Genomic DNA, 27,105 nt, shown 5'->3' with positions numbered 1-27,105 from the left:
CCTCTTCGATTTTATTTTTCCCTCTTTGATTTGAAAGTAGTAATATCATGCTTTGGAGGGAAAATGTGCTCAGTATCTCTGACTGCACACAGACTTTTTAAACAAAAAGCCGCCATAGACGGCCTTCCCTTCCCCCCTCAGTGGGAAAACAGGAACTTCTAAGCAGGAGGTAAATAGCTGAAATACTGAACAAAGAGTATTTGAACAAAGACTGGTAACACCTCTTTATTGTATCTGCCCTATTGTCATTCTAGGGAAGAAAATACTGGGCAGAAGAAAGCTGTGCTCCAAATCTGAGGAAAGAGAAAGGGAAAAGGTGTGGAAGTTAGTTAAGTAAATATAATTTAGTTGGTTGTGTATATTGGGGACGGTGTAATATAAACAGAAGTACAGGAAAAGGCTTGGGTTTTTCAGAAGAACCACTTGGGTGGGAAGAGAGCCTGCTGCCAGAGCAGAGCGTAGCCTCAGCCTGTAACCCCTCAGCTCCTTGGCTTTTGTTACCTTACCTAGAGCTCTCCTCCTTATAATTTTGGCGTGTGTGCTACATCACTTGCTGCTAATGAATTGCAGGTCAGATGCAGATAGACTTTGACAAAGTCGGTTGCTGCATTTTTGGATATTGGTGCTGCCAGCGGCCTGCCGGGTCAGGTCGTGGCCACCTCCACTGAACCAGCAGCTGACCCAGTCACAGTTCCCGTCACCTTAAACCATGACGGACTGTGACCCGAGCGCTGCGGAAGCGGTTGGCTGGTAAGCAGTTGCAAATTTGGTGCTGAAGGCTGACAAGGTGACTGCCCTCTAGTTATCCGCCTTGCTCATCTGCCAGTGGTTGATGGTGTAGTAGCCTTGTCCTCTTGTTTCACAGTTTAGTCTATGCCTATGCATGAGACCATGCCCTGAGACAGAGCCCGTGTCCTGATCTGCTGACTCAGCTTCTTGTAATGCAGGGGATGGGGAGAGGTTGGAGGGGGTGGAGAGCAAGCAGTGCTTATATTTTAGACCAATATTTTGATCTCGTGCTGAGGAGATCTGCCTGAATTTTAGGACAAAATTCTAGCCTGTGCTAGGACTGTGGGCACACTTTGCTAGATAAGGGGCCTGTTGTGATAGGACAAGGGGTAATGGTTTTAAACCAAAAGAGAGTAGATTTAGACTAGATATAAAGAAGAAATTTTTTACAATGAGGATGGTGAAACACTGGGACAGGTTGCCCAGAGAGGTGGTAGATGCCCCATCCCTGGAAACACTCAAGGTCAGGTTGGATGGGGCTCTGAGCAACCTGATCTAGTTGAAGATGTCCCTGCTCATTGCAGGGGGGGTTGGACTAGATGACCTTTAAAGGTCCCTTCCAACCCAAACTATTCTGTGCTTCTATGATATGTTTGGGGGTTGTACTAGTTTTCAGGCTAACAACATGCTCATCTCTCAGAGGAAAATGCTACGCCTGCAGAAGAGCTGGAAGGAGAATGTGTGGGGAATACCTTTGCACTATGGAGTGTAATTGCTCTTAACACTTCTCTTTCAGGCATGGGAGATCCACTAATCCATAGTAATCCCTGTAGTTTGCAACAGTTCTGACATCTGTGAACTGTATTGGAAAATCAGATTTAGAGAGAGAAATGGAATTGAGTATGCTTGAAAACCCAAAATCTATTAGCTGTATTGTGGGGAGAGTGAAGCGTAAGTGCATGCAGTGAGAGCAGCAGCTAAGGAGGACTTGTTCCTCCTTGTTTCTTGACTTTTCTGTGTTTATGTATTACAGGAGGCAAATACAGAAGTTCTGATTTCAAGCTGGTAGTTCTTAAACACAGACAGCTGAAAAGGTCTCCATGCCTTGCTGTTCACTGCAGTTCACAGTTCAGGGTATGATGATAACCCAAACCAGTGGTTTGTTTACCTCGGCTACACTGGGCAGTAGAGTGTGGTAATTCAGGAGCAGCTTTGTATGCAGTCACCCTTGCAGGGCAGCACCCTCTGGCAGAAAAGCAGAGCAGACATCTGAGGGACATGAAATCATTTCTGCTTACTTATTTAAATCTGCGCAAGCCAATGTCTTCAGGCCGTGAAATATTTTTTCTTGATTGGAGACTTTCTTTTCCTTGCACTAGAAAGCCAACAGTTGTAGCCAGTTGTTCTGTTCTTTGTTTACACAAGGCCCATTGAAGCGGTTGGAGAACATTATACCCTGCCTGACACACAGGCATATATACTTAATTTATGACTTTGGTAGTTTGAATTTTGAGTGTCAGGTATCCCACGGAGCTTTTTACTTTGTTCTCTTATGCTGCATGGACCACTTGAGTATTTATTATGGAGAGCAGACAGGCTGTGGGAAGTACTTCAGACCTGTGGACTTTTTTCTTCAGAACCTTAAAAATAAAGTTGCGGAGCACGGTAGCAAAGACTTCTCTAAAAGCATGACTGATCCGCAGTGTCTTTTTAAATGTTTGTCCAATTAATTTTCTTTCTTTGGCATTAATGTTTTCACTTGCATATAATTCTTCATCTTAAAGTTGCCTTTGTACCCTAAACTTCTCTGCAAACATTAATTGTGGGACAGTGGTAACAACTCTTAAATAGGTCTCTATTGAAAACTTAATTCTTAATTGCCCTGATCCTGATTCCTTCAAAGTAAACTGTTTCTACTACTACTGTGAAAAGAAAAAAGAGAAGGAAGAAAAGGGGGTGGGGGGAAGCATAGCTTACTGTCAGAAGCAATGTTGATATTTGTGATTCTCTCATGTTCAGTTGTGTCTTGTCAACAATTTTAAATATGGCTCTTAGTAGAAAGTTATCTTTGATATATCGGTGACAGATGGAGATTTCAGAAAAGGACATGCCTGGAAACTGGCTTCAGACAAATTCAGATGAGAAGTGAGGATGAGGTTTTTCAACAATGAGAGTAATAGGCATTATGGCAGCTTGTTTAGAGACAAGATGAATCTTATCATTGCAATGTCTATGCCAAGATGTCATCTCTTTCCAAAAAGCATGTTGTAGCTTGAAATCTTTATAGCATTGCACACTTGGTCAAAATGGTCCTTTCTGACTGTAAGTCTGTGAACACAGAAAAACATAACAAGTGTTAAATTTTTATAGGCATGCTGTTCTTCTGTGTTGTTAATGCAAAATGTATTCAGGAAAGAAAACAATTTTTCCAGAGAAGGAAAAAGATTTTTTCAATGAGGTACTTCTACAACATGTGGATCAGTCTTTGTAAAATCCTTCATCTTTACCTAAAAACACAAATAATGGCTCCTGGGATTGGACCTTTATATCTGGAACTCCATACAGAAATAGTCAAGAGGTACAATAAGTTTCTAAATAGGCGGACAACAACAGATCTGGATGCAGACTTATTTTCTCATGTCTTCTGTTTGTCAGGCAAGGGGAACTGTTACAACTTTTGGTGACCAGAGGATTTTGTCTCGCAGTGAGCAAAAATTTTGTATTGTACAGCAGCAATTTCTGTGGTGGTCAGCTGGAAATGAAAAGATACTTTCATTCTAAAAATTTAAAAAAAAAAAAGTTTTTTGAATGAGCAGTTAATGTTTTCCTCATGTTTAAATGGATGTAGAATGCAGCAGTAGCCTTTCTTAGCAGAAACTGTCTTTGATTTTTCCATTGCATCGTATCTGGCTTTATGACTGTGTATCCTAACTATAGGGCAAAATACAAGTTATTCCTAAAGAAGTAATAAGCTTTCTGTTTTAATGTAACAGCTAAGATTTGTGAAACAATGCTGTGCGTCCGCTAATTATAGGCATCTCTATTTACATGGCCTAACAGGAAGATGGAGATGTAAAAATAGCAACAAAGAGCCTGTGACATTATTAATAAAGCAGCTGTATACAGCATTGTTCTCTTGAAGAACGTAGACAACATTTAAACAAAGTGGACTACATAAATAATCCGTCATAATTCATAAGTAACCATTGTTAGGAATTCTCTTTTAAAAATAGTTCACCTTATTAACATACAAATGATGGCAGAATTACTTTCTTTCTGGGTGTGTGTGTTTTGCATGTACACATGCACGAGATGTTAAAAGTAACTTGCACAAATCATTGCCATTTATTGAGAAACTGGTGTTCTTCTACCCTCAGGAACTTTGTCCTTTCAGGGAAGATGGGAGAAAGGAAAATAGAGTGCTATTAAACTTCTTTCAGAGGAAGAGTTTGTGTGTAGATAGAAGAGGCAAGATCAAGGTAGAAGAACACATAGGTAACTCAAACCTCTTTTCCTGAATTTATTAGAACAAAAGAACAAACTCTTCCTACCATCATGTTCCATTAAGAAACAACGGTAGTTGTAGTGATAATAATAAATAGCCACATTGGGGAAGACACAGACACATATGACCCTGTATCTTTTTAGCTCAGAATCCACTTCTGAGCTTTTCCAGTTTAAATAATAAAAGAAAAAGTAGAAAGAGATTATTGAGTTAGAGATTACTGAAGCTAATAGTCTTTTTTTCTAATTTTTCTGTGCAAGGAGAATAATTTCCTTACAATGCACTTCCAAAAGTATCAAAGACAACTATGTGTTCAGTGTACGCAGCAGGTTAAATCTGCACACTCACAGTTTGTACATGTGCTTTATAAAGGAGAAATCGTATTCAGAGCACAAGGGTTATACCATGGTCTTTACCTCCAGAAATATGTCTCTACTACTCGACTTGAAAGCCTGCAGCCCATATATTTGTGAACCAGTCACTACGTTTGCATGAGCAAAAGGTAGTATCTTAAGCTCGTCATCTGCCCCACCCAAGAAATGCCCCTCAAAAACCCTAAACCAAAAACTGGGAGGGGGCAGACCCTATCCCGCAATTAAACTGCAGCTGCACTCCTGAAACCCTTTCTGTCTTGACAAGAGAGATGAAATTCATCATCCATAGAAGTTCTTGTTAAATGCGAGGAGAGGAAATTTCTTCCTTTGTCCAAATCTCAGCTTCAGATGTCAAAATAAGAATTCAAAAAGCCTGCCAGTACGGTTTTCCTTTCCTTTTTTTTTTTTAAATTTATATTGAAGCAAAGAAGCACTGCGAGCCCTTTTAAATCCTTCCACCAAGTAGCTGATGTTCCCTACTAATATGAGCTCTCAAATCCGCCTGCAATTTTATAGTATGAAGATCTTTTTAAAATTGAAATCAGTGAAATCATACAGCATTGTATGAGTTTGATCATAGGACTTACTACAAATCAACCCAATGAATTACTACTGCGTCTCATGTGGGTCATATAGGATGTATTTTTGCTTCTGTACTGCCTGTACAAGGACAGGACTGTTTAAAGGACCAACTTGTGAATGTTACTTCTCAGAGAAATCAGCTACAACTTTTACTCAGAGCTCCAAAATGCATTAATATTTGAATGTTAAATACAAAAACAGTTAACCTTGTAGTTTCACCTATATTGATGATTTATAGCCAGGATTTTAAAAAGGGAAAAATGATCAGAGTATGGAATTTATGTGCTATTTTTAAAACTGATGGTGTTTGTACCGAATCTTCAAGTTTTTCCCCCAAAACCCTACCTCTAGAAGCTGCACAAAAGCAACTGCTAGGAAACAAAGAAATATGTATCCTGTGCCATGTGTGTCTCCGTGGGACTATTTTGCTCTGTAATTGTCTGCTTTAAAATTCATACTTGAAAGCAGCATTAAGTTAAAATTTCCTCAGAAAGTAACTGAAAAGGCAGATTATTTTGTGTTTGGATCTAATATGCTATTACTTCACATTTTCCTTTCTCTGCTGCTGAAGAGAAAAGCGTAGCAGGAATTCCAGGGAGTAATTCGCAGCTCCGTGATACTGTGGTGTTGCCTGTAGCAGTACCACTTCTCCCAACTCTGTCAGGAAACTGTGGAGACAGTGAATGTGAAATCAACAGCATTGCTGCACAACAGCAAGGTGTTTCTGTTTGGGAGATGCCAGGTGGTGGGAGTAATCCCTGCCGCAGCCAGGCCTTGCTGAAGTGGAAGGAAAAGGGAGCAGCAGCGTTCCTTTTATTCGCATCCCTCGTGATTGCTAGATAAGAGGCCAGACGGTCTCCTTGTGTTGGGGTCACGTTTAGAGATTAAGCGCTGTGGAACTCATTGCCTTCCAACTGTTTCACCGGGTGCCCTTCCAGAGAGGTAAGTGCTTTTTAGGACAGGCTGTTTGTCTTTGGTGGCGTTTTGCACCACCCCTCTTTATTTTTACATTAAACTGTGGCCCCGATGGAGCCGCTGATAGCAGTAACCAGCGCGTTCCCGGTCAGCTGCAGCAGCTCTGAGGCTGGTTGCAGGTCTTTCTCCTGACTGACCTGGGACGGACCCATGGCGCTGTGTTGTGCATAAAGGTACTTTCATCAGATAATAAAATGCTATGGGCGAAGATGAGGCTGTGCCTTCTGCTATGGGTATGTATCTAAAATGATGGCTAGCCCTGTGTTAGCAAGGGTGTATAAGATAATACATGCGTAGTGCACAGTAACCTATACAAATGTCTCTGTGTGAGCAGATCCTCAGGCAAAACATGAGTGTTAAGTTAGAATTTACAGGCATTAGTAAACAGTAGTGTGCTCCTGAATGCAGCCCTCAAAAACCTTAAAGCATTTAATGTGGAAAGTGCCCTGGGACAAGGACCAATCTTTATGCTTTGTACACATTTTAATGACCTGTTAATGATTAACCACTGCTCTGCTGAGAAGATGGATTTTGTGATGATATAATTCAAGCTGGTTTCTTCACCGTTGCTTGGCATTATTCTTCATAATCCTACTTTAGAAAAAAAACGGTATATTGATGTGGCATGTAGTCATCCCATCCTATTCTATTAACACTTTTGCAGCTTCCAGTACTTGGTTGCCAGGGTCTCCTGCAGGAAAGTAAGGCAAATTAAAACCAGAAGTTAGTAACGGTGGTTGTAATGGATCTGGTTAGTGGTCTGTTTAGTCCAGTATATTCAGGCTCTGATAAGGAGTGATACTGAAAACTTGGGGAGGAGTGTAAGAAGGAGCACATATGGCAAGATCCTTCTCTGCTATAGTTCTCTAGCTTCTAGTGAACTGAACATTTAGGAATTTGCAGAGCTGAAGGTTGCATCTTGACTATTGTGTATATACGTATTATATACAGACAGGGCTGACCTGTCTTCCAGGAGTGTGTATGATGTTTCCTGTGGCAACGAATTCTGTAATTTGGTTATGTGTTGTTTTTTTTCCTTCTTCTTGATTTTTTTTTTTTTTTTTTTTTACATACCACTTCCTTCTGTTTGTTTTTCAACTTTCTGCCTGATAATTTAGCTGGATACTTCTTGTGTTGCAAGTCCTAATTCAGTCCTTGTTCCTTTCTTTATGCCACCCGCCATTCTGCAGATTTCTATCATGTCCTCCCTCAGTCTTCAATAGAAAATTGGACTCATCTTTTTTCCAATCTTAAATTTCTTTTCTTGCAGGAGCCGTTTTCTGTGCCTTGCATAATCCACCTGTGTCATTTTAGAAATGGGAGAGAGGAATGAACAGAAGATACTCAATGCGTGGGTACGCCATTGATTTATAAAGCACTGCGATATGTTCTGTTTGGTGGAGTTTTTCTATTACTTTATTCCTTTCCTGACAATTTCTAATCTTCCTTTGTGAAATTTTTGATCACATGGAACAAAATTTACAACCCAAGCACAGTCTTATTTCTTGTTTACCTTCTGAATATCCACTACCCTACCTCTAGTTATTTTTTTCAGACAAAGCTTCCTGAGAAACTGTAAGAAATAAACTCTTTTGTAGTGATTTCACAGTTTTGATGGGAGATGTGACAGTCTGTGTTTTCCAGAAAACATCTCTTGCTTTTCTAATTTAAGCTACCTCCTCTTGGTCTGTGTTACTGGTGTTAGCTCTGGTCTCACACATTCCATGCCTATTTCTCAGGTGAAGAACGTTTGAGCATTGTAATACGCCGCGGGGATGGACAGCATGGTTTCCTTACTCTCTCCCACCCCTGAGTTGTTTTTTTTCTTAGCTGTCAGTTGCAGTGAGACAGAGCATCGTATCATAGAAGGCTCCTCACGCATGAGTTGCAGTGTGGTCAGTGGAGTCAACAGTGGAAGCCAGAAAAGGAGTACCTTTGTGATTTATTCATTTTAGCAGGTGGTAGACTCATTAAGGTAACACGAAATTGGGGTCTGCTACTGCATCTTGCTCAGGTACTGTTGTCTTTGTGCCTAGTCAGCACCTGCAATATTGCAATACCCATTCTGATCAGAAAAATAAGTTTCCCACTTGCCATAGACTGCCTCCCTCTCTCTGCTCTTCCCAATGAGACTTTATTATAGTTTCTTGGGCACTCCTGCAAGCTGACTCAGCCTCTCAGCATGAATCCTTTTGTAAGTGCAAGCCGATACCCTTATTTACGCATGCCGCGGCCAGTTCAGTACATCCTCACTGCTTGGCTGATCTGGATAATGAGCGTCATGGTCTGAACATCAGGACTAGCCCTGCTTTACTGGCTCAGGTGTGGGGAGGTCTGCTCCCCAGATCTTTAGGCGAAGGCACTCTTGGACTCTTTCCTGGGGAATTGGGGTAGGTGTGGGAGGACTTCCCAGCTCCGTGGAGCTGTAGGAGAGGCACTGGAGGTTCGTCAGCTTTTGAAGGGCTTGGTCTGAATTCTCACTCCGGAATAGGCACGCTTCCTATTGAATGAAATGTCTGCTAGTTGGCCTTGACTCATTGCAGGCCTGGGTCAGGAGGTTTTTCTGTGTGGCTTGTAATAGGATTTGGACTAAACTCTTAAGTAAGAGAGTTCAGTCTTTAGTGAAGACATACTTCTGGAGCGTATTTTGGCACGTGCTGCTTCCAGTAGTTTTCTTTCTTAGGAAATCTATCCTAAAAAACACCTTTTGTACAACTGCAGCACAAACAAGATTTTTATATTTTGTATTGTAGTCTGGATTGATATTTGATTGACTTATTCAGTACTTGTAGGCTTTCGCCTTATTTTTTTCTGAGGCGTTTTTCCTGCATGGACATTAAAATACAATTTTCTAAATAGTGGGGAAGTGTTTTGTGGTTTGGGGGTTTTTATTTTGTTTTTGTTTGGTTTTGGTGGGCTTTTTTTTGGTGGGGTTTGTTTTTTGGGTTTTGTTTTGTTTTTTTTTTTGAAGTAGAACAAACAAATGATCCTTATTTCGAGTAGTTTGTGGATAAACCTACATTTGATGTTGCTGTTGTACCCAGTATGAAAGTAAACCTATCAAAGTTGCTTTGTGGAGGCACTCTAACTTAGCATAAGCCTTGTGAAAGATTTCTGTGTGTGTGTATATATATATATATATACACACATCTCGCTTTCTTCAAGCGTTCCCTTTCAATCTGCAGGGGTTTGGCACCCTATGCAAACTGCCCCTTTGATGTTTCTGCTGGGCATCTGAAGCCTGTGGAAGTGCCCCCTTCTAAAGCGGTTTTCTTTTTAAAAAAAAAAAAAAAAAAGGCAATGATTGTGCTCCCTCTAGTGGCAAAAGGCGGAATTGTTGTATGTCACTTTGTAGATCGTGTGTGAGAGCACAAAACCTCCGATTTAAAGACATTATTTAAGTGCAGTACAAACATTTACTCCATTTAGCCGTAGCTGAAAGGAAAAAAAAAAAAATCATTCTGTATCTGTCAAATATAAGACAATTAATTCTGCCTGTTCTATACGACTGACTGACCTGGGCATGTCTTACAGGAACAATAGAGGAGGAGTGCCCTTTTTCCCCCTCTTTTTTTTTCTCTTTAACCACCCCTCCGGATATTTTGATTCGCAGTATAAGATCCTGCGTTTTGGTGTATGATCCCTGTCATGATAGGTTTGGAAGAATGTTTGTTAATCTTACCAAATGCTTACAAAACACCCAAGGGGTGGTTGACTAATCCACATCAAAGAAGAGGAGCCCCTATAGTACTGAACTGCTGGTCTGGCTGCCCTTAGGGACCCTTGTTTTTCCTCTTAGTGCCCAAGGAAAAGTATCTACAACGTTGCCTTCCCAAGGGCCATGAAAGGTGAGATAAGAAACTAGGCAGCGGGCATGAGAAATGTTTGCGCTCTCCCTGCACGCAAGAGACTCCCTGGGTTTTTTTTGCCTGCAGAGAGTAGCCAAGGGAAGAAAAGGCTGGAGGTTCAGACATTCATAGGCTGCTTGTGCTGCTGCTGAGGTAGCTCCTAACTTGTGATTTAGTAGTGAAATAATGATGTGCAATAATTTAGAATGGTCTCTCTTTCCTCTAGTCATAAATCTCCTTTCTTAGGAAGGAGAGGCAAGATGTCTTGCTTTCTACTTGCTGGATTCTGCCCATGTTTAGGTGGCTTGCATACAGGAGACAACTGTTGCTGCAAATGCACAACTCTTCTAATCTCCTTCTAGCATAATTTCCATCTGTGCCAGTAGCAATTCTGTATAAATCCTACGATACTTATGCATACAGAGAACTGAAATGGTCCTAGGAAGCATCTCTAGGATAAAGAACAGGAAAAGCTTCAGGCGAACATGCCAAATAGTTTTTCTCCCTGTCAGTTCTGCCAAGTTCTTTTTCCTTTGAAAGGGATGCATAAACATTTTTAACTGTGTTGCTGAGTTAACCAGTCAAGATGAATGCTGCAGAATTTGTAACGTTAGCATCACTGGAGAGGAGTCACTGCATCATAGGCTTTTTAAATACAGTTTGCAAGTACGAATTCAGTTCTGCAGTTTTTAAGCTGTTTCAAAAAGCAAAACTGGATACACAGGTTCAAGCTCACACCTGCTTTCGTACCTGCTGACTTGTACCAGTGACATGAGACAAGATGTGTCTCATCTACTAGGCAACAAAGCCTTTATATTTTTTTTTTAAGTGACTAAATAGTCCGATACTTTTAAAGTTCTCGGCACTGTGGAAAAATTATGGCACTTATTTAAGGGTTTGAATATGCAATTAAGCATCTAATTTTAAACCTGCACACTCAATAATATTGGACTTTGCTACAAAGTTATTTCCTTTTTATGGTATCTGCCAAATGCTGAAGTATGCATTAGCACATTTGACATATTAATGCATTCTAGTAGTAGAGGTACCTGATAAAGCAGCAGCCAAATGACCACAAAATAGATGCCCAACTGCAATAAACAAGGGAAATTTGCTTGCCTTTATCATGTACTGATGAGTGAAATCCCTATCTCCCATCTGACTTGAAAAAGTGGGCCCAGTTGGTGGAGCCCTTGCAGTCTTAGGACCCAGCATCCCTTCTCATCAACTGCCACATGCATTATTTTCTTTGGTCGTCTTGATGCTTTTTCCTCCCTTTCTCAGAGTCATTTTTGACAGGATTGTAGTATGTTCCTGTAATTCTAAATAAGCATATTCTGACATCCTCATAAATTAAAATAAAATACTTAGCTATTACTAATACAATCTAGCACACCTGGTTATAACGAGATACAGGCCTTTCCCAGTTACTGAGGGGAGCTTTCTCCCTTGTCTTGCACCTGATCTGAAGCAGTGAAGGTAGCTGTGTACTGTCTGCACATGCTGAATTACTGTGGGCACTCCCCAGGTATCGCATGCAGTTGCTGGTCTTTGCTTTATGGTATCGCATACCTATCACTCACTTGCCAGATTCTGTACAGTAGATGCTCATTGAGATGGCATTTGAACTCCCCACCGGTTATTCCCAGTGGGGAGGTTTGTTATCAAATCAGCAGGAAAAAGCGACATTCTTGGCTCAAGCAGATGCACAAGTGTCATCCAGTTTGTACTGATCTGTTGAACAGCAAACGTGTAATGTAAGGGACAGTCAGAATATTATGAGACAGGCTTTTAACACCACAGAAGCTATCTCAGTATTTAACATGCTGAGAAGACAAGCTAATCAAGAAAGACTCGTCTAGATGTCTGTGTTCCTTTTGACTCCTTAGGTATTTTGTAGATGCCGACGGCCAGTGTGAACTTTAAATCAATTTATTGCATATGTTTACATATGCAATAAAACCATTTGCCATATCATTTAACTACACACAGAGTGAATTGTTGACCATGAGCTGATCTGACCTTTTCAGCTCCAGTAATATGCAGTAAGAGTATCTGGATCTAACTGAAAATGTCAGATGCGCTCTAATATGCAACCCATCAAAGTTACGATGCACATGAACCAAGAACTGGTTAAGAATATAAATCTGTAACACCCATGGTGCATCTCAATTGCTTAGATAAATTGTTCTGCCATTGGTACGGGCTGGCTAAAAGTGTGCATTAAAAGCAATTCTTTGGAATACATGTGAGATGTACAGCTGCTTAAATATTAAAATGATCTTGAAAGAGGGGTGATAACACCAGGTTAGAATATTAACTGGAAAAAACAGTGACCAGTGAGAATACCAGTGCTCTAGTTAATGTCTTGCTAGCTTCGTTGTGTGGTAATGTAAGATTAGGGGTCTCCTGTAACCTCAAAATCTTCCTTTTTAATTTTAATAATTTGCTGCTTGTGAAGTTTTTATTCTTTCCAGAAATAATCCATTATATAAGCTGAGGTGTCTTTATCAATCTTACTTGTGTTGAATTTAGTATTAAGTGTTTTTCATAGTCTTGTGCTTTTTATGAAAAAGTCTACTTCTATTTTTAAAAGCTTTCTAAAAACCAACACTGTTGTTCATAGGTTATGGTGTATAATGATGTTTAATTTCTTTGTTTTCTTTGTCTCATCTTCGATGTTTCTGTTCTTGGTATTTTGCTAGATATTCAGACCTAGGATAAATCTGTAATAATTATTTATCAAGCATGAGACCATTTATTCATTGGTATAATTTCTGAATGATGAATTTAAATTTGGATTAAAGTGGATGGGCACAATGAAAAGCAACTTTGTATCCTGAGAAAATGATATTTTGTTAGCTAAACAGTCTCTCAAGATTGTTTAATCTTAAAGCAGTTGTTACACTAAAATTGAGTTGGTTTTTAATCTAATCATGGGTAGTTAGTGCAATTTGAAGCATTATTAACTGAATTGCTACTATTACTAAAATGTTGTTGGAACTAGAATTAAAATTAACTATGGGAAGCATTGCTGAACGGATAACTTTGCATTAAAGAATAGTGCATATCTTCAAATAGCATTAACTGGGTAGTTTAACTGTTCTTGTGAGGCAATGCTGCCCTCCCCTGGTAAGATACGGAAAGTAGGAATTTTTATCCCAGTCTGAGCAGGTTCTAGGGCTTCCTGTTAAAGAGAAACTGCTGAATTGGTGAAAACCATGGAAAAAGTGCTCTTAAAAAGACCATTATGTACCTTCTCTATTACAAGACCAAAAAAAAAATATGGAACAGACATTTGTGCGGTGTTTTATGTATGCATGGTGCAGATGTGGATGAATGTACAAATAATAGACAGGAATATACTGTGAACACACAAAACAACAAAGTGAGAGCTGAATTAAGTTTGGGTGGCAATTTGGAGGATGAATTGAAGACAAAATAAACATACCAGGTAGCCGCTGAAAGTTAGCAGGACTGATTACAATGAACTTTTGTTTAACAGTATAGTTTTGTCTTGTATATAATGTTTAGAGATTTATCATTGATATTTACATGTTTGGTTCTGCAATAGAAAAGTAAATGAGACCATGGCCAACAACTTGCATGGGAACAGAATTAGCTCTTGTGCAAGTGAAGATATAGCAAAACTGTCATCTTCTGTCAGGGGCTGTTGATTACAAAGATACCACCGTAGGCTCAGGAAGTCCCTCCACTGCACACTCCTGAGAGCTGAGGAAGGTAGTCCAAGGAAATATTACTATTGCATCATCTATTCTTAATGTGTTTCTTCAAACATCTGTTACTAACCACCGCTGGAGACAGAATATTGGGGTAAAAGGTTCTTTAAATTGTCTAGCTATGGCTGTTTTCTGTTAAGTGTGCTGCTATTTGCTTTAATTTTGTTTTCCTTCCATTTCTCACTGCTAGGCAGTTTCACCATAGTCCAGATAGCAGAAAGAGATGAGCCTTGTTTCAAATATAAGAATTTTAGTTTCCACATCTGACTCCAGTAAAGTGTGTGTGGTGGCGTTTGGGTTTTTTGTTTGGTTTTAAGGTATAAAATAACCCTTTCTTTTTGTAATTAAGAGTTTTCTAATTGCTGGACAACTTGCAAAACACAGAACTTTTCTTCCTGTGGCATATGACTTGACTTCTGTTTTGTTTGCCCCTCATCCCTCTTAATGCATTGGAGATCACCTAACACTAAAGAAAACTGGAGAGCGTATCTTAAAATATCTGGTTCATTGTATTTCTTCATGTCTTAGATGTGAACAGATTGCCAGATTCAGGATCAGGAAGGAGTTTTTTCCCCAGACTGGTTTGCTTGAGGGCTTTGCTTGAGTGTGAGTTCTTGTCTACTACTTTGGGTCAGGTCACCTGGGAGATGTTTTAAGAACTGTGGAATGGAATGACATTCCCAACCTGACCTGCTCTGGTCCAGCAGCATGTTACAGTGGTGGTAGCTGTTGATATTTTACTACTACCTTTTCTAGTAAGGTCCTAGGAGTTGTTTTGTGTCTATGGTGCCTGCCAGTCCACAGAGCAGGTGTGGACCATTTTGAACTAGACCCCAACTACTCAAGTTACCTGTGACTGTGGCAGATGGGACCTGAAGATCCCAGTGGTCCTTTACAGGCTTCTGTTTCTAAAGTGACTTTGCTGACTGCAAAGTAGTAGTATTTACCTTCATGCACGTAAGCTAGTAGGCTGTAATAAGCAATCCTTTTGAGACCTAGCTGTAAAACCACTGCAAGTATGGCTCCATAATAGTTAAAGGTGAGCTAAATCTACACCAAGACGCCTCGTTCTGCCTTTCCCTTTGTGACGCCCTGCCACAGCAAAACCAGTTTTATATGTCCTTCTTTTTTGTTAGATTAGTATTCTGTCAGTGTAGCATCCCAGCTCAGCTCATCAAATGGTTATGTGAATGGCAGTGGCATCATTCCTTGACCTAGAGCAAATGTATGAGGTCTAAGATTGTGTAACAGTTTTCTTTCTTCTCCATAACTTTTGCAGGTATTGGGGCTGCTGGTGTGGACCCTGATTGCTGGAACAGAATACTTTCTATATCCAGCCTTTGGCTGGGTGATGTTTGTAGCTGTGTTTTACTGGGTTCTCACAGTCTTCTTTCTGATCATCTACATGACAATGACCTATACCAGGATCCCCCAGGTGCCATGGACCACAGTGGTAAATATACTTATTCATTGTTGATTCAGATTTGCTGGGTTATGAAGAGAATAAAATATTTATGCATTCTATGAGTGTAGTTAACCAACTGTATTTGTGCTTTTTGCAGATTTTTCCCTAATTACTGTGTGACTGCATACCTGCAGTGTTTAACCTTCATCCTACCCAGATACTTTTAAAACACTTTTCCTATGATGTTTCACCATTTTGTTCAGCGGTTGATGTAGTGACTTGATTTTTAATAATGTGCATGTGACTGATACTTATGCATAGTGACCTCTTTTCTCCCTGTAGTGATTACATCCCATGAAGAATGAGTCTGTTGCTACCTCTGAGCTAACAGACCTGGACGTATGGCTTAAACAGCAGAAATCCCTATTTGAATCAACACCATGAATTGGACGTGGGACCCTGGGTCTTAAAACATGAGTCTTCCTCTGCTGAAGTAAAAGCAAAGGTGGTTCAGAGGTAGCACCAGTCTGGCAATCCATATGTGGCCTACTGTGAAAATGGTGCTGAAAATTAGTGTTACATATACGTAAAATATGTGCCATGTAATCCTTTTGCTTTTAGCTCAAGGCTTAATGCAAATCAGATAAACAGCTAATGTAATTACAGGAAAATTCCACAGGCACTTAAAATTCAGATCCAGTTTTTGTGGTTTGAACAAACCTGGCTAGCTGTACCTCTCAACGGTATATTTTTACATGTTTTTCATAACAGGCTGGTGTTCAGGGTAATAGATCCTAAAAGTCATTGTCATCTCAGCCAACTGGCTATTTGTGACCCATCCAGGAATTATTATAAATTTTAGCTTTGCATTTGTCTGATACAGTGAGATACTGTTACTTTTTTCTTTTTCACTAGCTAAAGATTATTGACTAGGATTCTGTTAATTTTATGGTAAAATATATTTGACTTCTGTGTTGCAAACAGCTTATCAGCTCTATTGTGTACGTGACTAAAATCGAATACTCTTTTCTTTTCATCTTCCCATTTGCTGCTGTAATAAATAGCCAGCTATAGCAATTACTAATAAGAACAACCAGGATTATGTTCAGATAGCTTCTCTGTTTTCAAGTTTCATGACCAGCAATTACCATTAAGGCTATAACACTGCTATAGAAATGTTGGATTTTTTCAATTACAGCAGTAATGTGTCTGGGTACATTCAAAGGTGTGTTGTGTTGTTTCTTTTTTCCCCCCATTGCATTAGATGTAAGTAAAGTACATTCAAAGGGAAGCATCTTTGTATCCATTTGGATACAGCTTTAGTCATTACCCTTCTTTCATCAGTTTAACACTATTATCAGACAACGGCTGCACATAAATGAGTTGCCCCGATCTATGTGGTAGACAAGCTGGAGTATTTGATTTGTTTCTGCTTCATATTGAGTGTATTTCTTGCTCTGAGTTCCAGACATATTGTAGATAAGATCACATAAATGTAGGTCCAAAAGGTAGTCTCCTTTTATAGTAAAGGGTACTATGAAGAGAAAATAAATGCAAAATAAATAAAAGATGCTTGCATTCCAGCTTGTTTTGCCCTAAGGTATTAAAAGAGCTGTTGGGAACAGCCTTTGAATTGGACCTCTGCCACTCCTGGCTGGCTAAGAGGAATGTTGGGTCTCTTTTCAGAGAAATGTTGTTAATGTCTTCATTCAAGAGAGCATGACACACACCTCTTTTGAGTGAGTGAGTTTACACCCACTTTCCCCCTATTCTCTGAAGTATCCTGAATTTCAGTCTCTGCTAGTTATTGCTCTGCCTCCTTAGGCAACAGTTAGCTCAAACTGTGCCTATTGTCTGCAGTATCCAAAATTACATCTGGACTTCTCTGTCATAAATCCACTTTTTGCAGGTTAAGCACATTACCAAATTGCTTAAGATGCAGTTACTTTTACTGCAAATTAACCCAAAGGACATGCTTCAAAACTGACTCTCCTTAATAGTGCAAGTTCTTTGCTGAAACAATCAATGGAAGCTTTTAAAATCTGGTAAATTTGAATTTAAGAAGCAGATGGTAATTTCGCATGAACCATTTGGTTTGAATAATATATTGGCAGTAAAGGCCCAATCAGCTTGCATTGCATTCCATCTTCCCCAACAGTGTTATTTCCCAGAGCAGCACTTCTAAAAAATTACGTGCTTTTTTTCTTTTCTACATGACAAGATATCGCAGGGATTTGTAGCTTTCCAGCGTAATTGAGTCTTTTTGGAATGGGAAATCTAAAAATAACAACAACAAATACTCTAGGCAATCAAATTTGGAGTTTGAAAATCAGCGCTTTACAGAAGTTCACCTGAACCTGCCAATAGTTGGCATCTTATCCTAAGATTGACGGTTTGATATTTTATTACTGTAACACCCAGATAAAATGAGAGGTGAAATTTGTCGATAGAGATAATACCTTTATTAGATCAACTGATATAGGCGAGATAAACCCCACTCATTTATAAGTGTTCGAATCTAACCTCAAGTGCCAGGCTCCATCTGAGTGCTGAGGCACTGCCCATGATTCCCTGCAGAAAGGTGGGTAAGTGGCTCTTTTCCAAATGCCCTGAAGTTGCAAGGACTTAGGAACCACCGGAGGACATGCATGCCCTTCAGCCTGCTCTGAAAACTGTAAGGCTTTTTGTATGGTAAGTCTCATATAGGCAGTGGTGACCAGAAGACTGACGTATTGACAGATGACAGCACAGCATGCTGCTCTCTGGAGGGGCCTGCAGTTGAGAAAGCACGTGTTTGGGGAATGGCTTCCCTTCAGAAAGTTTTGAACCCTGAGTGTCACAGGAGAGTGCAGCAGTGGGCCAGACTCCACCCAGTCTGAAGCAAACTCTGCCAGAACCAAACATCCTGGAGATGGATGTGAGGAACTTCCGTACCAACCACTTCAGGCTGTTGATCGACGCTTTGGTGCACTGAGGGAATTGCTGATGTGGATACAGCTGTTGTCACTGCCTTTGAACTTCTCTTCTTGGGCTGCAGCTCTTTTTTAGATTCTGCCAGAGTTGGTGACTAGTGAATTCAATAATGAATAATTGGTATATATTCCTAGTATCCACTGGGTCACACCATGGAAATTAATAAGTTGGAGCTCCACCAGTATGGCAACATTTAGAGACAACTGGGTCAACAGAGTTAAGGGTTATGATATTTGTGTGACGCTCTGGGGTACAAGCATGGGTCCAGAAGCTGAAGGGAGCAGATCATGTACAACATTAAGACCTGGTCTTAATTGAGTTACTAATTCCTGCAATTGTAACTAGGTGCAAAGCATGTCACAGGTATTCTACTTAAACATGGCACTAGTGAACTAAAAGAATATTTTATGGCCAAAGTCATATGCCTTAGACAAGTAGGAGGGTGGAGTTTTGGGGGAAATTTTGTTTTTAGTAAGTATGAACTTCCTATAGGCATGACCAAGTAGTAAGTAAAGGACAAAGTATTAAAATTACTTACTTTTAAAAAAGCCCTCATACTTTTTCATCTGTCTTTCATCATCTTAGACTTCCATTTTCCCTTCCTTTCTTGTTCTCTTTCACATGCAAAACCAAGCAAACTGTGTGGTGTTACATGAGATCAACGTTATCGGCTTTGCTTCTTTCTTAGTAATAAATGTAAGTACCCTGAGAGATTAGCTCTGCACCTTGGAAGAGAAAATGCAGCATCTGCTGTGGATGGGAATGATGACCCATGTAGTCCATTCAGACTGTTCTCCTCCTTGGTTTTATCTGTTTCTTTCTCCTCTCAAAAACAGGCAGAAGGGAAAGGTACTGAAAGGTGGAAGAATACAACTGAAAAAATTACACCCTATTTATTTCCGTCGGAAGTGGAGAAAACAAAGTTTTGGAAGCTTTATAAATATTCTTCATATGCCATGAGTCATTGATTCCTACAGTGTATCTGTGTAGATTAGAAATGCAATCAAATTGCAGTTTTATTTTATTTCTTTCTTTTTTTCATGTAGCGTCACATTCTTACTGCCTAACACTTGGATTGTGATAACCAAACTTTGTCCTTACTTTCACCTTTGGGAAATCACAGTACAACAGCTTTAAGACTCTTCTGGATTTAGTGTGACGGAGAGAACAGTTTGTCCAAAATGTGCTTTAACGTTTATCGATCTTCAAAATAAGCAGTTAAATTTTAATCTTACAGATAGAAACTTGGAAGAAGGTAAAAATAGTTAAGAATCACGTTTCTTGTGTACATTGCACGTGTACATTATATTTCAGAGGAGAGTTTTGTAATGTTGGAATAGAAAATGGTAACAAATGCATGTGCATATTAATTACTTATTATTACTTATTATTAATTACTAAAAACTTTGGTTTTTCAACAGGGTCTGTGTTTTAATGGAAGTGCCTTCATTTTGTACCTCATTGCTGCCATTGTAGATGCATCTTCAGTTACCAAAGAACTGGACGGTCACAATTACAACAGCTGGGCAGCCTCTTCAGTGAGTTCATTTTTTGTTTAAATCAGTTCTGCGTCCAATAGAGTTACATCAAAAGGAGGGTCGCTGGAAGTGCAGGTTGAAATGCATGCGTTCTGGATTTTGAAAAGGTGCAGACTGATATAGATGCTCATGCACAAAACCTATAGGTAGCTGTAATTTAGTTCATAGTTTTTGGAGGTGACTAGAAATTCCACCAGGAGATGACAGTCACATCAGAAAAGGCTGTAATGTTTTGAAGATCATGCTGCTTTTCCCCTCTCCTGCCCCCATTTATTACTAGCTCTCTGGCAGATGTTATAGCCTGCACATCAGAGTAGAAAAAACTGATGGGGTGGGCACCAAGTCACCTCAATGGACTTGGACAACTTCAAAAGCAGTTTAAACTAACTCAGCTAACTTTGCACGCATGTGGATAAGGTGCATGTAGCTTTTTGTGGGCTGAGCCATGTACACAGCACCTTTGGGAAGGTCCTGAAGTGGTATTGCTCTTTCTACAGTGATCTTCCTGTTACAGCCTCAACTTTTGATAATCTTTCTTCTGAGTTGGGTGGGCAATACCTGAAAAATCATGTAACTTCCCAGTGTTTTAAAGTTGATGCAAATCATTAATTAGTCTGACATTACTGTCTTACTACTTAGATTTGGAAATCCAAAGCAGTCAGTCAATGTGGGTGAAAAACAAGTTTTTGGTTTTTTTAAGAGAGTCTTGTCACTTTCTGAGTAGGTGAACGTATTCTCTAGCTAAGTTAAGGGAGTTGTAAAAGCACTTTTTGCATGTTGTGGCAACAGTAGTCAAATTCAACTGTATAGAGTAATTCCGAATTATGGCTACTTTGCTGACTGTTCATGCTTCTGCAGTTGTCCTCTCTGGACTATTCACAAATCTTGTCTTCTGTCTGAAGCTTATTGTAGACAGCCATGAACACAGAGACTTGAACACCTGCTCTGTTTTTTGTCTTGGGAATTGGATAACTACGTCCTTGTCACTTCACTGGTGTTCAGGGTCTTCTCCCCTTGGCAGTTCGTAACTATTGATCTGTTACCCAGCCACTGCTGTTGACAGGAACTTGCTTGCTGCTAGATAAGCTTCCATGCTGATTGAGGTTTTATTCAAAATGCATGAATGCTCAGTGTCTCATGGGATGTTTGGAATCTCTTCTAATACCTCCTAATAGTGTTTATCTAATGCACTGTCGAAATAAACTATTAAATGTAGATTCTTGCTTTCTGAACCCATTAAGGGTTTCATGGATGGATGTTTGTGAGAATTCAGCAAGTCATCTATCCCCAACAGTCATTCTTTGTTAGAAAGATTTTAGATGGAGCTTTTATTTCATAAGAAACAAAGTTACTGGAAAAGAAGAATGCTACAATTTTCTGTTGTAATAATATTTTACATCATCATCATCTACAGTTTTTGGTGCAAGAGATTAAATTGACATTAGACAAGACTCACCAAGAGCCCTCTGTTGGAGGGCATAGATTTACTGCCTGTATGCATGCTGCTCTCAGAGCTGAAGTGCCTACCCAGGCCAACGATGGTATCTAAGCAAGAAACATTGGTAGAATCATAAAATATTTTTAGGCTGGAAGGGACCTCTGGAGGTCATCCGGTCCAACTCTCTCCCCCCTTAAAGCAGGGCTAACTCATATCAGGCTACCAAGGCCTTGTCCGCTTGAGTTTTGAGTATTTCCAAGGATGGCTATTCCACAATGCCTCTGGGCCTCTGTTGCCATGTTTGATTACTCTCATTGTGATATTTTTTTTTTCCTAATATCTAATTGAAGTTTCCCTTCTTGTAACTTGCGTTTGTTCCCTCTTGTCCTATCACACTGCTCACCTCCAAGAAAAGTAGTGTTAATCCTATTTGCAGTGTCAGCTTTATTTGGTTCAGTTACCAGCACAAAACATTCTGGTCTTATCATAAGACCATTTTGAACATAGTCTATTTTGAACAACATGCAGTGATTAACAGGAACTTAACCGCTGGCACTGAATTGGACTTTATCAGTACAACTGAAATAGTTCACAGCTGTTCCTTGGTTTCTGCGTGCATATGCTGCAAGGACTGCAGAAGCAACACCGCTGATACTGTGTAGTTTTAATCTTTAAAATAAATCTAGCCTGCTACAGAAGGCTTATTCTGCAATCAGTTTCTGACAATGTAGTGGTATCTCAGCGTGGTTGCTGTCACTGTTATTTGCACTGAGGAATACGTTTATTTATCAGTAGAGAACCTCTGGAACTGGTAACCTAATCGGTACCGCTGTTTGAGAACATGTCTGGGCCCGCATTTGGGTCCCAGCTTTCTCTGTAAACAAGCTGTGTTGATGCACGGTGTGCCGTACTGAGGTACGGGTGGGCTGTGGGCAATTCCTGGAGCGTAGCAGCAGTGCAGGAGCGTTAGCTTGAGCTCACGCTGTCCCACGGACTATCCCTCAGTCTTCACCAGCAATCGATGTTGCAGCCAGTGAGTATAGGATTGGTGGGGATCCAATCTATGAGATCCATACTGAGGCAGTATAATGTGGAGAGATGAGCTGAAACATGCCATGTTTTATCTGCTTCTAGGTGTGTATTTCTACGCATAATATAAGCTTACTTACAGGGTGTTGACTGCGATGGCCACACAAGTACAAGGAGGTGTAAGAGTGCCATTTTAGTCAGCCTGCTATTTCTCCTTTTTCCAAATGCCATAGCTGTTTGGGTTTTTTGGTTTGGTTTTGGTTGTTTTGTTTTGTTTTTTTTTCCATAAAAATGACAGTGCTCGCAAATATATATTTTTTCCTAATATATTTTTTTTTTCCCCTCTCTCTACAGTTCTTTGCCTTTGTGGTTACCTCCTGCTATGCTGGAAATACGTACTTTAGCTTTATATCTTGGCGATCACGAACTTTGCAGTAAATATTTTGTTAAAATGAATTCTGTAGTATAAAATATCTTGAGGATTATACTCTTTTGACAAAAGCTTGGAAGAGGGATGAGGTCTTTTTGAACATTTCTGTTAGAATTGACACAATATAGTTTAAACTGAGATTAAAATGATTATTTATAATACAGTATCATCTTTAGAGACATCTAACACTGACTTTGTACTATATAATACAATTTCATACTGCTTCTTTTAAAATTTAATGTGGTATTTTTCTAGAAATTGTGTAGATGTTATTACTAAAGCTTTAATAAATCTTACTCAGACTGTGTGAATTTTGTAAATGTAACTTTTTAAATGTTACAGGTATACTTTTGATACTGAATGCTACAAATCAAAACTAAGATTGATACTGTCTCATTATTGTGTACAAAAAGTGACATTGTGCACGGAAAAAAAAAAACACCCAAAACTTTAAAAATAAATAAATAATTGACCCAACTGTGCATGTTTTGTAAACTGGGAGTAGAAGGTTGTTTTTTTAATTTCTTTTTCAGAGTTAAATATATGCTACTAAGAATTCTAATGATCCCGTCAGTCTGCATATTCTAACAGCTTCTCACAGTCATGAGACAGCTTTTGGAACCTGTTACTGTAGGTCTGAAGCTGGCTGAAGGAATGTTGCACCTGAAACACATTATCTTAACAGGTTTCTAAAATCCAGCAGGCTCCAAGGCATAAGTCTAGACAACAGTCCCTTAGTGCTCAGTGTTTAACCTACTGAGAATATCACAAAAGGCCTTCTAAAAGGTAATATATTTTGTTTCTCAGGGGACTGTGTTTTTCTCTTTTCTCCTCAGATTAGGCCATTAATCTGTCCTAATTAAAATCTGGGCTTCTAAATCCTATTCAATGATGTAAAGATTAAATCCGTAGAAGAATTGTCAAGATGCCAGTGCTAGAAAGAAAGAATTTCCTCCCTCCTTTCCTGTCTACTGGCATCATCTGTGAGTTGTTAGTTTAACAAATGAATTTTTTAATTTGATGCTCATATTTAAGTATCTTTGAGTCAAGCAGAAGTATGACAGAAGATTATGACTTTCAAAACAGATACCTTTGAAGATGACTTTGAAATACAAATTACCTAAGGAATTTTTTCCAGGAATTATGTATTAGAGAGCGTGAGGTCGTGATTGTTTTGTGATATTTAAAGTTTTCCTCATTTAAAACTACTGGTAAATCTTTTTTCCTGGATTAAGAAGATTTGGACTCTCTTCCAGTCTTCAAAAACTTAGCTGGACAATTATATATGGTAGTAGAGAGATCTTACTGCTTAAAAAAATGTTATTTCTCCCTGTGACTAAATGGTGTGTGCTTACTTACGTGTGTGCCTTGCAGTAAAGGAGATTTATCAGCAGCCAGCTAATTCTATTCTTGATCACATTGTTTTGTTCTTTATTATCTGCCAGAGTCACAGGATTTCAGTGTAAGGGAAGCCAAGATACTAGTTAAAAGCCTATATTTGTCTGCAGATTGCATCTGGTCTGTACAACAAAGGTCAGGCTGTCTGCTGCTTGCTAAAATTATCCAGTTGTGAGAAGGAAGAAGGGCTACCAACTATGCATTTTTATCTACACAGATAAAATGTGTCATTAAAATCCCATATGCTCTTTTCCATTGCTGGAAAAAAATCAAAGGCATAAAAATGATCCAAATGTCAACTGATAAAATGTGACTAGAAATGTAGCCAGAATTAAAATCTCATCAGTGATTTCTCATCAGTAAAAATGCTTTTGTAGTAATAGAATTCCTTTCTTAAATGATATTTGATGTACCTATCTTAAGTCCAAAGAACGTGACTATGTTTGCACAAATGTTTCATGATTTTGTGGTAACTGTGATGGTCTGGCCTAAAGTCATAACCCAGACAACATTTGTGGATAGAGGTGGTAAGAGGGAGTACAGCTAAGAGGGAGTAATATGTTTCATCCCATTTACCAAAAACTGTCATGGAAACTGTCTGTTACATGTCAGAATAAACCCATTAGTGAAGGACAAAACCACACTATTGCCAGATGAGGAATGATTCTGGCAAAATATCTACCATCTCTCTGAGTCTTCAGTGCTGATCCTCAAGGGAAGATGTGTGGAATGTCTTCCAAAGGCAAATCTGTGAGTTCAAGCCTTAATTCTGAATTTTAAAAAAACACATACTAGGCAGAAGTTTGCTTTATGCTTGGCCTTGCTTTTTTCCACAAACCATAACGTATCTGCCTTGTTCTTTCCTTTTAGAAAGATAATTATCTTACTTCCCATGCTCTTTCTTATGTGTCTCATTTCTCAGCTGTTCCCCAGGTACCAACTGTTTTTCAAGTGTTCTGAAGATCTAGTTAACATGGGAGGAATCAGTGCAAGTTGAGAATTACTTCGGAAGTTTGCTCCTCCCTATTTCAGGCCTGAAGAAAGGCATAAGCACCCAAAAGGTTATCTGTTTCTTCCAGCTCATTAGTCTTAAACACTGATTTGCAAACTATGATGTATACCTTTGTATATTCTAATATTGATAAAGAAGATAAGCTAGCTGTGGTTTATCATATAACAATCAAAACAAGATTTGTGGCTGCAGGCATTGCTTAGTGTGCCTAAGATTGAAAGAAACCTCACTTAAAAGAACAACCTTATTTAAAAGAAATCATTAGTGAAATTCTTAATACGGATATTTAGAAGAATGAACAAAATGCTAATCCACTTGCAAAACAAAGGTATTTGACATTATAAATACCTTGTTTCAGACAGTCTCTCTGAAAAATCCAAGTCACCCACATACATAAGGATACTTGATGTCAACTTATGGCCATCAAAATTCCTTTATCAAGGTGCTGTCGGTACCTCTTATCATCATCATACATGATGCACTTAACGAGTAAAGTAAATAGCATGAGAACTGTAATAAAAACTTGAAATTCAGCAGTGTTTTAGACTGACTTTGTGCCAGTGGTTTACAGAAGATGCCTGTATTTCTGAGTAGAAAATATGACTGTTATGCTACTTGTATTAATTTAAAGATATTTCTGTTTTACTGGGCTGAACTCAGATCAGCAGGGCCCCAGACATATACACACTTTCAAAGGAAGTTAAGAGCTAAAGAAGCTGAATCACCGCGTAAGAAAAATATATTTCTTAATAGGAAGTACAGAAGTTACTAGGACCTTCCTCCACAGGGCTTGCAAGAAGCCTATACGTGTGCATGCTTCTGAACTTGACAAGAAGAGGGGAAAAAAGCACCTGTTTAAAAAACAAACAAACACAACCCCAAAACTCTTCCTTAGTAGCTAGGATTTTACTCTTGTGTAGATGGGCAGTGTTGTAGCTTTGATATCTAATGAAATGAAATAAAATTTGGTGGGACAGGTAATATCTTTTATTGCAATTACTAGCTGGCTTAATGGAAGCCCAAAACCATGCACTGCTTAGTCTGTTACAGGCCATCGCTTACACTGGCAAACACTGTCTTCCTCATGTAAATTACTTACGCTAGCCCCTTATTTGTGTTGGAGATCATCTGAACTTACCTGTCTTCCCTCCTAAGACAGTTTCAATTGCTGAAGGAGCTAGTAAATACTAAATGTGAACTGAATGTGCATCCTAACTGCAGAGCAGAGCAGCAGCAGATGGGGTTACTACTCTAGTAAAGCGGCATATGCCCAGCTCGGAGGCCTGCTGTGACCTCACTTGTCAGAAAGCAAAACAAGTTATTTTTAAACTTGAGGAAATATATAGCTTCCTTTGCTGAGTTTTGTTAGTATCTTTGCATGATTTAATTCGAACAAAGGGGTTGAGACATTTGGACAGTCATTACTGCCCATTTAGTGCAAGTGTTTTATCTTTTACGAGATCGTGAATCAGAAGGTTTGGGGGTCTTTGGTGCGAATAAATGTTGTGTGGGAAGCCGCTGTCTGCAGCTGTACCTCCACTGCGAAGCACCGGAGCGGCTCCCCTCCGAGAACATCGCTGGTGAACTTTTGAACACGCCGAGGGGTCTTTTACCGATGGAGCAACACCGCTAACCGCTGTGGTGGCCGGCTCAGCGTGGAGCTCCCCTCCCGGGACCCCACCATGTCCAGTGAGGCGTCCCTCTCCCTGCTTGAAAACGTTCGCTTCGGCCTCCATCTTCATGTAACCCAGCTGCAAAAGGGGGGCACGGCCGGGCGTCCCGTCTGCGGCTGCCGGTCCGGAAAGGCGCTGCGGGAGCGGCGGGTCGGAGCCGCGGCACTGCTGCCCTTTGCCTGCCCGAGCGGGGCTCCCGGGCCCCGCTGCCGGGCGTCGTCCCGGGCCCGGCTTCTCCTCCACCTCCCTGCGCGGGAGCGACGGCGCCTTCCCCGCCGGAGGGGAAACCCTCGCGGCTTCTCCTCGCCCGCCCCCTCCGCGGCCCCCGCCCCGCGGCCGCGCCAGCCGGGCAGCGAGCGAGGGCGGGCGGGGAGGCGCCGGGCTCCGCCCGGCCCCTGGCAGCCCCGGGGCGCCGCCGCCGCCCGCCCCTCGCCGCCCCGCCCAGCCCCGTCCCGT

The 27,105-nt window shown here is 40.1% G+C and overlaps 1 protein-coding gene across 1 annotated transcript in view; it reads left to right on the top strand.

The window, feature by feature from the left end:
• The window catches only part of CMTM8 (CKLF like MARVEL transmembrane domain containing 8), a 36,466-nt gene extending 13,424 nt beyond the window's left edge, over nucleotides 1-23,042 (top strand). The window contains exons 2-4 of the mRNA XM_082312689.1: nucleotides 15,033-15,206; nucleotides 19,553-19,669; nucleotides 22,491-23,042. Coding sequence (XP_082168815.1) covers nucleotides 15,033-15,206; nucleotides 19,553-19,669; nucleotides 22,491-22,574 — 375 coding nt within the window. The 3' untranslated portion in view covers nucleotides 22,575-23,042. The remainder of the gene's footprint in view (nucleotides 1-15,032; nucleotides 15,207-19,552; nucleotides 19,670-22,490) is intronic.
• Nucleotides 23,043-27,105: the final 4,063 nt, after the last annotated feature.

The sequence above is a fragment of the Platalea leucorodia genome, assembly GCF_965183815.1.
Source record: "Platalea leucorodia genome assembly, chromosome: 1".
NCBI lineage: Eukaryota > Metazoa > Chordata > Aves > Pelecaniformes > Threskiornithidae > Platalea > Platalea leucorodia.
Note: the sequence above shows the minus strand (reverse complement) of the source record. Positions and strands in the feature narration are given on the sequence as shown.